Genomic DNA, 13,858 nt, shown 5'->3' with positions numbered 1-13,858 from the left:
AAAGTTAAATAGTTTTCTGGTAAACATGCTGAAAGGGTCATGTCCTTTTAATTAGATTCTGTCACTTCTGTAATTTACAACCTATCTAGACAGCGGCATGCAGTCAGTCAGTCAGATGTGGAGTCTTAGGCCCGTTCCACACTTGCGAGTGTGATGCGATGAACTCGCATCACACTCGCAACGCATGCTGCCGGGAACACACGGCCCGAACGCTGCACCGCGGGAGTGAACTCAGCATGTCAGTTCACTCCCGCGGTGCAGCGTTCGGGCCGTGCGTTCCCGGCAGCTTGCGTTGCGAGTGTGATGCGAGTTCATCGCATCACACTCGCAAGTGTGGAACGGGCCTTAGAGAAAACACAACCAAATAGCTAAGTGAATAGTCATTCATGTTAAAACTGACATGATGAGTGAAAGTTATTTTATCTGTCAATGTTAGTGGTAAAGAATTACAGATGACCTACCCATAAAGGTTCCTTAGGTTTAGTTACAGAGATACATTATAACATTAGTTCATCTTTTTATTATTTGCACTTACTGTAGCTATAATATACATATACGTTTTGCATAAAATTGCATTGCTTAAATTTTAAATTGATCCCAATTCATAGTCCAAGCATTACAGCTTGTGATTTGCATTACGTATAATTACAGTATTGTATACTAACTACTATAATAACTACTATATATACTATGTATTGTATATACTATGTATAACTACTATAATAACTACTGTAAAATATACAAATTCATGTAAAAACTAACTTTTCTAATATGGATTGTGGGAAAAACAATTAAGAAGAAACCCCAGTCCGTTAAACATGCAAAAAAGTAGTTCCAATTGTAAAAATTGTACCCTCAGCTTAGTATATTCTAAATATAATATTAATAATACATACATTTGAAAGTAAAATGCAGATACCAAATCTACTTGACTTTCATGATTCTCATGTGGTATGTTAGATGGCAGTACAATATTGGCAAAACTGTTGATTTTTAGATGCAAACTTAAAGTTTAACTGTCATTTCAAAAAACTTTTGATATGTTGTAGGGCAGGTAATTTTAAGAACTTTTGAAATTGGTTTAGCTACCCGAATCTTGCTCCTTTCTCTTGTATTCTGCAGACCCCTATATGTCAGCAATCTCACATATGTCTGTTGCTAAGCTCATCCCGTCTTCAGAAAGAAGCTGAGACTATGGAGGGAGAGACTTGCCCCCATCTCTCTCCCTCTAATCAGCTGATTACCTCATATATCACTACCCCAGCACTCTGTCATGTGCAGGGAGAAGCCCTCACTAATATAGTGACAAAACACCTACACTTATCTCTCACTCAGCATCCCCTACACTTGTGTATACACAAATAATCCACACTGACAGAAACTGCAGCCCCCCTCCCCCATCACCTCACACAAGGAAGTGGCAGGACAGACTCTCCAAGTCACCAAGCTGTCATGTGCTGTGCCCTCATGTGCTGTGCTACAGTGATAGATAGATAGACCAACATTTTTGCACAAATTTAGAGAGTATTTATATGTCTTAAACCGATAAATGCCCCATGGATTTTATTCAGCAGGCTAATATGATCATGGCAATACCAAATTTTTTTGGTAATTAAATTTTTTTAATTAAAAAAAAAATCTAAATCTTTGTGCATTAGCAATGCAATAACTTTTTTACACCCATGCACAAAGCTATGTAACCTGTGTTAAGACTATGGGGCGAGATTTATATAAGTGTCCTAAGGCTAGACAGTGCAGAGTTAGACTAGACAGTCTTATTCTGCACGAGATTTATAAAAATGTCTAATACTGGATAGTAAATCCTATTAGTTGGCTTACTTTACGCCAGAAAGTTCAGACACAATTCTGTCAGGTTAGCAGTATTTTTGGCGTACAGAGCTTTTTGGCGCGAGGCCACGTCCCTTTTTCTTAGGCCACACTCCTTTTGTCGATCTAGTTGTAGGAGAGCCAGAAAACTGTGTAGAACCCTTTATAAATGTGGTGCAGACAGTTATTTAGTGCAAACTACGACACACTTCTGTCACGGACAAATTAACAAATCTCCCCCTATGTTTTTGAGTGAGTTGTGTTATTTATTGATACTGATTTGGGGAATGTATGAAGTTTTGATTTTGTTTAAAGGAGTTTTCCAGGGTACAAAAAAATTAAAGCTCTATAATTTCCAAAATACACAGAGAATCTCCACTCTCTGTGTGGTGTCCAGATGCAGTCACTGCAGTTTATTTCCCATTGATATGAATAGGACCTGGATAGCAGTGACTTGAGTATTCTATTACATTTTGATTTTTACAAATATATTTTTTAAACTTTTTAACAGAGTTTATTGGTTTATTCCCTGTTTATTCTACAGTATTGAAGTCTATTACAATATTACTGTATTTCTATTGAGCCTGGCCATATGGCTTTTTGGTGACTAGTACACTACAGATTAGTCATTAACATGTTACATAGACATGATCTAAGCAAGATCACTTACAAACTGCATATGTTTTTAGAGACTCCCTGCACGAAAACTGTTATGTTATCAATGTCACGGGTACTCCCGTGACCCTCGTCTCCTAATTTTTTATTGCAGATTCAGATACACCAGGAAATATTTGATTGATTTAATTGACAATTCAATGTATTTTTATTGACAAATGACACTGTAATTGGTGAAAATCTAAATAAAAGGTAAAAAAAGTTATTAAAAAATGGGGATTAAAAACACAGGTGGCAAATATTTCTTCAAATAATACTAAAGATCTAATTTTTAAGTATGGTTGGTTTCATTCTGTAGAAACAGTTCTTGAGATGACCCCTCTTTAGATGTAGCTCTTTGGATGTAGCCTAATGGCTACAAATCAGTCATCTTCAATTAACTCTGCTTTATGGGCACTAAGATTTGAGGGCTTTGTGGGTATTAAGATGAGGATCTTCAATGAAAGAAAGTGCAACATCAAGCTGTTTATCTTCAGAAGTCAAAGCTTGGAGACAACCAGGAATGTAACGATTTTTAAAAACTGACATTGCCTGAAAGCATCTGAGAGCTCGATCGACAGAGAATTTTAAAATAGAATTGTCTTGACCGTGAAAATTTGTATTAAATAATGCACATACTGCAGCATAGCCCTTACATAGTCACCCCATCTACGCATCATTAAAACAGTTATTTTTTTTTCTTCAGAAAGGTTCACCTTTACATTCGAGTCAATCTGAAATGACAGTAGCTATAGAGGCTGGACACAGACAGGGATAGTGCACCCTAAAGCTCCAACCCACCAAACTGTCTCCTGCTTATTTGCCACAGAGCATCCTAAGAAATACTCGGACACCCGGGAAACTTTTCCTTACTTACAGCTTAGTATGAACACATATAAGGATGAACAAACTGCCACAAATGTTGCCTGTACACAGACGAAAGGTTGACAAATCCTAGGTCACAATAGAATCACCAATAGTGAGCAGTTCAGTCTGCCAACTGAAAAGCACCAAATGAATTTAGCGCCTTCCCAGCCGAACAAAAGATGACCGAGACACAGATGAAACAGTAGCTCTGTGAGCTGTGTCCTTAACATTTGGAATGGGAAATTGAATTTCGTAATATGGAACCCTTCCACCTCTTGCAACCCCCACGGGAGGGTGGAGGTGACATGGTGAATTTGATAATATTGCATAGCTATTTTATAGCTATTTTAGAAAAATATTGCATATGTCTATTTTCAGATTTTGGAACTGATGTGTATTCCTTTTTCAACTGGTTTTGCATACATTTTTATTTTGGGCGATTATAACGCCTTCTGTGTCCAAAATTTAAAAAAATCTAGATCAAATAAAAGTAATTTTTGCAGGGGAATCCAAATCTACAATATAAAAATGGGGGTTCCCATTTAATATTTTAATGTTGCCACCTGCTGAATTGCAGTGATTGTAATTTACTGATGTTTGACATTGTCTACAAATATCAAAAGAATTATCATAGGTCTAGATAATTATCACTTTCCATGCACTATTGTTGGGCAAATGACGACAAGATTTAGGAAAGTAACATAGAACAGATAGTGACCTCTTTTATTTTTATTTCCTTTGGGGAACACATCTTTCATTTGGTAAAAAATAGATTAGGGCTGTGCTTAAAGAGGACATTTCACCATCTCCATCAACTCTAACTCTTTGCATCCTTTAACCCTTGCACTGTGAAAAATTTGCACCTAGATTTCCCTGGGGAGTATTTATCATTTTGACATGTACAAATTAAACCAAAATTAATTAAAAAAACACTTAACCCTAAAGACTGACTAAAGATAAATGTTAAAGAAGAAGTTCAAAAACTAGGGCTATTAGTATCCAGTATGTATTAGATACATGCTTGATTGCTGAAGTACCATTGTGTAAGGATGTATGAAATATATCCTTGATAGGGAAAGGGTTAATAAGCTGCCGCTGTTGTGTAGTGTAGTTTTCAAGACAGATAAATGGTGGAACAGATAATGGTGTACTTTCACAGGAAGGTGTGCTACGCCTGGACTGGGACCCGGGTGTAGCACACGTTCAGCTGGAGAGGAGAGGTATGTACTGGTAAAGATATAGCTTGCTACTATATGTCCCCAGAACGTATGTGTGAAAAAGGCCTAACTACAATAATAAATTCCCCTAGTGAGTGTTCTCAAAATGGCAGAATGACTAAGGAAGGATCGCCTGCACTTGCTTTGGTGAGCAAACTGCTCCCTATATCATATTTCTTGTAGTGTACCATTTTTCTCTATATTATCAAATTTTAAAATGTTGTAAATTTTCTTGATATATTTCTAAACTTATGAAATCCATTTTCCACAAGCTATTCCTGTGTCTATGCAATTCACATTGTTTAATACATTCAGATCACGCAGATGGTACATATATTAAGCTTGTGGTAAAGATGAGCGTTACAGAGTATGTGCAGTCATATGGTTTTATACTTGGCCTTTAAATACAGCCTCTATTAATGATGGTATTTTCCTTCATGAGGATAATACAAGGAAGTGAATACTATATTGAATGGATAACTTTTGTGTCTGCTTCCAGTAAAAGGAAGGAATTGCACAGAACTGCTCATTTAATTGCTAACAGGAAGGTATATGTCTGATTCTAGGCAACAAAGAGTTACAAAAAAAGGGGACTTGTATTTTTACTCTGTCTAGTCTCATATAAATGAAATGAATTTTACTTGGTTCAGTAACATATATTCGAATGAATTTTACTTAGTATTTTTCATATAGAGGTTTAGGTTTGTAGATCATTTGTTTAACTACTTGCTAAACATTACAACTTTTGGGTGAATCTGTGAGTTTTCAGTGAACAGTTATGCTATTGCTCCAGAAGGGGATATAACCGTCTGGTTGTATGCTTATACAGTAGTAAAGCATTACATAAAAATCCAATATCTACTTTTACGGGGCCACATATTTTCACTGTACAAGCACTGGATATCAATTGGTGCATGCCATATGTGGCTGAGCTGCACCAATGTGGGCACCCTGATAGTATAAGAAATGAGTGGCTGCCATATACATTGGCAAATGCTAGATATTAGTATATATGTAATGTGTATACATATTATCTCTCCATTATTTGTGCCAGTGATTGTAATTACATGCGTTTGAGATGCTACATATTACTCATTAGATTTGCAGTGAATCATGTGACCTTTTTCATCAGAACAAACAACATGGATTCATGTGTCATCAACTATAGGGGTTGGTAAATCCATTCTTAACTCAAGATTTACATCCAAATGGTTATCATGTACATGCTATTAATTTTGACAGCTCTATTTTATCTGTTGTTTAACAGTTTTTGGCTGTGGACAGTAAGGTGGGTTGTGCTGCAAATGAAACGAAAAATCATGAATTGACATTGACAAATTTAATCCTTTGATCCAGCATTAGAGTGTAGCCAGGCATTAAGTACACTAATTCCCCTATGGTATAATTGTTTTCAATGGTAGAGTTATTGCCATATTTTGGAGATAGACAAACTGCTCCTGCCTTCTTCTGAAAAGTTTAGATGGTTTGCAGTTTAAAGTGAACTTACGCTTTAATTGTAGTTATTCAGGAAATATCAAAACAGCTTGGATCCTATCTCAGGAAATGTGGAGGACTGACAAATCTGTCTAACATATCTGCTGAATACAAACTAAATCTTCTTGGCTGTAAAGGTTGGAGTTCTGTCATACTAGTTTCCTGTATTTTTCCTATGACCTTTGGAATCACAGGGAAGCATGTAGGCCAGATTCAACTTCTATGAAAGTCCTAACATATCTGATGTCTTAGCTTTGTTTTCAGTATTTCAATCAGTTTGAAGTTAAGTGTTGAATACTGTTATAAGAGTCTTTTCCCCATCTAAACTCCATAATTAAAATTAAAATTTTCACATGATGATATAAGAAACCAAACATACACTGAAAATTCTATTAAATATATAGATGCAAAGTGCTACTTCTAACCCCCACTACATCTTGTCCAATAAATGAACCAGGAAAACCTTCAAAAAGCAAACACACCCCAGTCCAAAATGCTAAATACGTATTATTAACAACTAGATTCGGCTTATACACTGGCACAACTCAGAACTTCATGGAGAGTATATATCAGTGGTTTCGAACCTAAGGCACGGGTGCCAGAGGTGGCACTCGGAGCCCTCTCTATGTGCACCCGCGCCATAAACCCACTGCAGAGTTTGCCAGACAGGATTTAAGGCCTCTTGCAGTCCCAGGTAGCCCAGGACCCTAGAAGGAAGCTACAATGATATTCCAAACTTCTTCCCTTCTTTCTACTGTATTGGTGTGCTCAGGTGCCTATACAATTTAAACCTGTGAAAGAGCAGGGAGTAATAAGTAACTGTTTAAATTGTCGCATCGGCACTTTGCGAAAAATATGTGGGATTTGGATGTAGTTTGGGCACTCTGCGTCTAAAAGGTTCGCCTCCACTGTTATATATATAAATAAATAAATATATATATGTATATATATATATTTATATATATATATATATTTACATACCAAATAAATAATATACAGGCAGTCCCTGGGTTACACACAAGACAGGGTCCATAGGTTTGTTCTTTAGTTGAATTTGTATGTAAGTCAAAACTGTGTATTTTATAATTGTAGTTCTAGACAATTTTTTTTTCCCCAGTGACAATTGGAGTTTCAACATTTTTTGCTATAATGGGACCAAGGATTATCAATGAAGCTTCATTACAGACACCTTACAGCTGATTATTGCAGCCTGGGACTATAGTAAAGAATCCAGAGAGCTTCACCAGAGGTCACAGGGGGCAGAGGGGTCCGTCTTTAACTAAGGGGTTGTCTGTAATTCGGGTGTCCTTAAGTAGGGAACCACCTGTATATTGTACCCCCTCTAATATACAGTCCCAATGTTTTCATAAATACAGTACCCCCAGTTTTTGTATAATATACAGCACCTCCACAAAACTGCATTGTATTGTTTGTTTAATGAAAAGTTATAAAATGTTCAATTTTCAGTATCGTTTCTGTATCAGTTCTTCATGGTTTTCTAGATCTCTGTTTGCTGTCATGCTACAAGAAGCTTCATTGTTCACTTCTTGTAGATAAACACTAGTCCATCCTCATGTGATGTTTCCCAGATGCAAGGCTTGTTAGCATCACACAGCTTTGATTAGACTGTATGTTATAACGAGCCATGCACCTATGTGACATCTCATGATGATGGACCAGTGTTTATCTACAGGAAGTAAACAATGAACCTTCCTGTTGCATGGCAGCAAGAAGACAGCAAGCAGAGATCTAGACACTGTAAAGAACTGATACAGAAGGTGTATTGGAAAATTTTATATAATTTTTAAAACGTTTCATAACACAAACAATATCAAACAATATCAATTATTTGCTGGAATGTGCTTAAAGTGTACGATCCCTTATTACAAATGCACCTACTTATTACAAATTAACGTTTATATATTAAGAAACCCTTGATTTATATATTTAGCATGCCCTCATGAATTAATTGATATGCAGCTCTTCGTGCATCTGCTTTGTCTAGTTTTCTGATTGATCCTGATACATCTATGTAAATGCTTTGGCAAAAAAAGCTTCATTCATGGAAATATGCCAGTTTGATGTATGAAGTAGTTGGCAGGTTGACAATCATTTGTCTGAGTAAAGCAAATCAGCAAATTCTTTAAAACTGCTAATTTAGCGTTACTCAGCAAAACCTCTTGCCAGATACTTAAAATAGATTAGTAAATGAATTTGAATGCATTGAATCAAAAACAGCCTGCATAAATAGTGCAGTACAAATGTAAACTAGTGGGAAACAAAGAAATGAGAATCCTCATGGGGAACTGGATATGGTATTGTTTGCAGAAAATGCACTAAATGTTATATTGACCCACTTGTTATTAGCAACAGTAGCTTATCGCTATCTTCTCTTCAAGACTGCATCCTTTATGTAGAAAATATAGACTCAGCAGTGGTATATAGTGCAGATAGGAGAACTAAATCTCTCTATACATGAAAACTTTTTTGTTCCAAATATTAGTAAAAACAACAAAAAACTACTACAGAAATAAACAAATAAGTTAAAAATAAATAATAAATTATCTGAGATTTCAAGAAGAATAAGATTAATTGCATGTTAACAGCATTTTTATTGACTTTTATAAACTCTGTGTGGCTTCCCTTTGGCTTCCATCATTTTTAAAAAAGAAAAGGTCCTGCTTGTAATCATTTTTTTGTTTTTAATTCCAACATAGATGTGAGCTGAGTTTAATATGTAAATTGGGCCCCATAGAAAAGTCTATATTTACCCTCCCCTGCCTAATAATTTTACATACAGTACCTCCCCCTCATCAGAATGCATTGAAATACAGCATCCCTTTAATATCTTTAAATACATGGCGCCCATAATTAGTTTATATACTGGCCATCCTCATGAATTTATATAAAGAACAGTTCTTATGAACAAAATGGACAACATTGTGGACAAAATTGTTGGTAAACCTTGTTAATGAAAGGAAAACTCACAATGGTCATAAAATAACATGAATCTGACAAAAATAAAACTAAATTAAATTTCTATGAAAATGAACAAATAAAAGAAAGACGTTACTTTTCATTCATGCTTTAATATAATTTGAAACTGGCCTGGACAGAATTGAAGGTACCCCTGAAAATATGTAACAAAAGGGACATGTTAAATCAAGGTGTGTCCACTATTTAGCATCACAGGTATCTACAATCTTGTAATAAGTCAGTGACCTGTATATACAGTAGGGCTATAGCTACTCACTGTGCTGTTTGGTGACATGGTGTGTACCACACTGAACATGGAGAAAAAAAATTAAAGACAAGCATCTTAAAGGTAAAGGTTATAAGACCATCTCCAAGCAGCTTTCTGTTACTGTGACTACAGTTGCTCATAGTATTCAGAAATGTGAGCTCTATGGGACTATAGCCAACCTCCCTGGACATTGCCGCAGGAGGGAAATTGATGACAAATCAAAGAGACTGATAATATGAATGGTAACAAAAGAGCCCCAAAAAACTTCTAAAGAAATTAAATGTGAACTTCCAGCTCAAGGAACATCAGTGTCAGATCGCACCATCCGTCGTTGTTTGAACCAAAGTGGATTTAATGGGAGACGACCAAGGAGGACACCATTGCTGAAAACAAATCATAAAAAAGCAAGATTGGAATTTGCTAAACTACATGTTGACAAGGCACAAAGCTTCTGGGAGAATGTCCTGTGGATATATGAGACTAAAATAAAAATTTTTGGCAAGGCACTTTAGACTATGTTCACAGATGGAAAAATGAGACAAATCTTGAAAAGAACACTGTCCCTAGTGTGAAAAATGTAAAACACAGTGGAGGCTATATTATTTTCTGGGGTTTTGTTGCTGTATCAGGCACAGGGTGTCAAGACAATAAAGGGATTCTAGAGTGAAATGTGCTGCCTCGTGTCATAAAGCTTGGTCTCAGTTGCAGGTCATGTGTCTTGCAACAGTATAAAGACCCAAAACACACAGCTAAAAACACCCAAGAATGGATAAGAGTAAAACATTGGACTATTCTGAAGTGGCCTTCTATGAGCCCTGACCTAAATTCTAGTGAGCATCTTTGGAAGGAACTGTATGTAAAAGGCAACCTTTAAACCCCAGACAACTGGGGCAGTGGGCCAAAATACCTGTTTAGAGGTGCAGAAGTCTCATTGACAATTACAGAAACCGATTGATTTTAGTGATTGCCTCAAAAGGTTGTGTAGCAAAAGTTAAGGGTACCATTATTCCTATCCAAGCTTGTTTCATAAATTTTATTTAAAAAAAAGCTATGTCTGCCCATACAATTTTGTAAATCATAATAGAAAACTATGTGAGCTACATTTTGTTGTATTAATTTATTTATAGCATTTTGTTTTTTTGTATCAGACGTAGATATTCCCAGAATACCCCTTTACTAATTGGCATCTTGTAACATCAATTTCATGTTGTCTTTGATCAGAATCACTTGTCCAAATTGGAAATCAATAGTGTAGAATGATGTGATTAATAGCAATTATTTTACAGGCATAACCAGTTTTTAGAATTCAGATTTTTTTCCTATTTTTGTTTGTAGACGTTTTTTGAAAGAAATTGTCGATCTGATGACTGTCCTGCTGATTTGCAGCTAAAGGGAAAGTTACTTCTATCAAGGTAAGATAACATCCATATGTTTGATGTATGTTTCTGTTATAAAGTGATTTCAAAAGGATAAATTTTGTTATAGATATTATTTATTCACATTAAAATATATGGCCTATAAACCAAAGATGGTGGTCACAAAATACACCAAACAACAGGACTTTCTACTGCAAAGTTTTATTGTAAACTTAAACCTTTGCTGTACTGTACATTAGATACCTGCTGTTATGGGTCCTGTCACCACAATGCGGTGAGCCACGTGGTGAAAATAAATATGTCCACATGCTTAACCCCTTAACGACTTGGCCTTTTTTAGTTTTTTCACTTCCATTTTTCACTCACCAACTTCAAAAAATATTTTGATAGATCGGGCATTTTCGGACGCGGCGATACCTAATGTGTTTATGGTCTTTACTGTTTATTTATTTTTATATCAGTTCTAGGGAAAGGGGGGTGATTTGAATTTTTAGGTTTTTTTATTATTATTATTTTTTTTTAACTTTTTTTTATTTTTACTTTTACTATTTTTCAGACTCCCTAGGGTACTCTAACCCTAGGTAGTCTGATCGATCCTATCATATACTGCCATACTACAGTATGGCAGTATATGTGGATTTTACTCCCCATGCATTACAATGTGCAATTAGCACATTGTAATGCATGGGTTAAAACGAAGTAGCCTCGGGTATTCGGAACACCCGAGGTTACCATGGCGACGGATCGCCGCTCCCAGTGACGTCATCAGGGAGCAGCGATCCACAACAAGATGGCTTCTCTTTGAAGGTAGCACCGATCGCGGGTGTTACCGGTAAGCCTTTGCTGCAATATGCAGCAAAGACTTACCGGCTATGGAGAGGGCTCGGCCCGCGAGCCCTCTCCATGCACCGGGACCCGGCGCGCGCCGTACTAGTACAGCGCGCGTCGGGAAGGGGTTAAATAACCACCTTTTTTGCCATTTCAACCACACTTCAAATTTTTTATAAAAAGTGATCAAGTGGTCGTACAGTCCCCAAATTAGTATGATTGAAAAGGTCAGCTGACAACAGTTGGGAATCGAGAAACCACGACAAGTTTGAAAAACTATGACTCCCGTGGCGGACATTTAGAAACTCTAATCCACCAACAGCTAACCCCCAATAAGAAAAAAAATCCATTGGGAGAACGGGTCAGGTTTTAAACACTATATAATCCAGGTTCCTAAACTGGGTAGATTGCCTTAGAATAATATGGGCATCATTCAACTCAACTTGGTCATTTTTGCTGATTAATGGTCTACGGATGAATAAGCGAGCACCATCTGTATACGACAAAGATTTATACACTTTGATAGATGAGTACTCAGTTTAGTTTTACTGTTTGATTGTTGACAATATAATACCCTGATAACAATAAGCTGTACCTTTTTTGCTGCAATGTATAGTGGTACATTTTTGTCTCAGTAAAACTGTATTATTTGTCTACAGCTTGTTACTGTTTTTTCCTCACCAAAAAACAATAAAAAGGTCAGCTGGTTCCACAAAAAAACCTCTATAAATATGTCTTTGGGATCTTATTGACACAAAAAAATAAAGAAGATTTATTATGCGCCCCAAATAATAATACAAGTTACTTTGTCTATTATACTGCACTTGGAATTTTTAAATGGTGCAACTAAAGAGTATAATTTGGCCTGCAGAAAACTTTTCCTTTACATGCTCCAGTAAACCAAAGATTAAAAGTTATGGCTTTTGCAAGGTTTGGAGTGAAAAAAAATGGAATTGTAAATATGGAAAATAGAGTCCTCTAACTGTTAGATGCTGCTTAATTAAGACACTAGTTATCACATTTACAACCATGAATATAAAAGTAGAAAATAATTTAATATAGAAAGTTACTACAATAACCAATATTCAGTACTGACCCAAATATTGCACGTCAATGGGCAATGTGTCTACCGCCACAGCAACCTTGCAGTGCTCCTATTCTACCGAAACTATGGGAGTGTAGTGTGAAATCAAAAAGCTCAGAAGGAGTAAAAAATTCATTCTGTTTTTTATATTGGGTGCCTGTCAGTGCTTGTTGGCAATGCTTTCAAGTTAGGGGTTTTAATGATTATTATTTGCTAAGTGACACAACGTATCAAATTCATTTGGCGATCTCTTGTAAAAGAAAATTTGGAAGAATCTACTATATACATGAGCTTAGTAAGTGGCAGACTGGTACAGAGGGTAGAGGCCCTTGCATTATAAGGGCTTACAGTCTAAAAGGGAAGGGCAAACCAGACAGACTTTAGGACCTCTCATTAAACCCAATGGGGCAGATTTACTTACTCGGCCCTTTCGCGATCCAGCGGATTTATTAAGGTAGTTCCTCCAGCAGGTGGCGCTGCTGCGCTGAAGAGCATCGGAACGCACTGGAATACACCAAGCCAGGCTGAGTGAAGGTAAGTGCAATTTTCGCGACACATTTTTTTTTTAAATGCAGCGGTTTTTCCGAATCCGTCGGGTTTTTGTTCAGCCATGCCCCTGATTTCCATTGCGTGCATGTCCGATGCGCTACAATCCGATTGCGTGCGCCAAAATCCCGGGGCAATTCAGGGAAAATCGGAGCAAATCGGAAATATTCGGGTAACACGTCGGGAAAACGCGAATCGGGCCCTTAGTAAATGACCCCCAATGTGTAACAGTGTGGCAGTGGCACACTGTTATAGATCAAGAGAAATACTATTGTATTGCTCTAAATGGTAGAAGCAATCAGACCTCCTAGGGTTCAAGTACCCTAGGGGTCCTAAAAATATGGTAAAAAAAAGTTTGAAACAATATAAGAATAAAAACCTAAAAGTTTAAATCACCCCCCTTTCTCTAGAAGGAAAAAAAATGTAAAAAAAGATTTATACAAATTTTAGGTATTGCTGTGCCCCAAACTTCTAGATCCATTAAAATATAAAAAATATTTTTGGCCACTCGGGTAAAGGAATAATGGAAAATTAAATCCTGTCATTAGGAAGTGCAAATCATTACTCAAATAAGAGGCCATCATTCAACTCTGTAAACATAAAAAAGTTAGGGATTTTTGAAGTTGGGAACTGAAAAATTTTAAACTCAAAATAGAAAATGGTCATTGGAAGCAAGGGGTTTAATTTGTAGTTGTGAATTGAGAGATGTGAATGGGAAATC

The 13,858-nt window shown here is 36.5% G+C and overlaps 1 protein-coding gene across 2 annotated transcripts in view; it reads left to right on the top strand.

The window, feature by feature from the left end:
- Positions 1-13,858, top strand: part of ITGA9 (integrin subunit alpha 9) — a 262,270-nt gene that overhangs the window by 152,237 nt on the left and 96,175 nt on the right. For both annotated transcript variants that reach the window (XM_072153171.1, XM_072153172.1), the window contains one exon: positions 10,639-10,715. In XM_072153171.1, coding sequence (XP_072009272.1) covers positions 10,639-10,715 — 77 coding nt within the window. The remainder of the gene's footprint in view (positions 1-10,638; positions 10,716-13,858) is intronic.

Source organism: Engystomops pustulosus, chromosome 5 (genome assembly GCF_040894005.1).
Source record: "Engystomops pustulosus chromosome 5, aEngPut4.maternal, whole genome shotgun sequence".
Classification (NCBI taxonomy): domain Eukaryota; kingdom Metazoa; phylum Chordata; class Amphibia; order Anura; family Leptodactylidae; genus Engystomops; species Engystomops pustulosus.
This window is presented reverse-complemented; position numbering and strand designations above follow the sequence as displayed.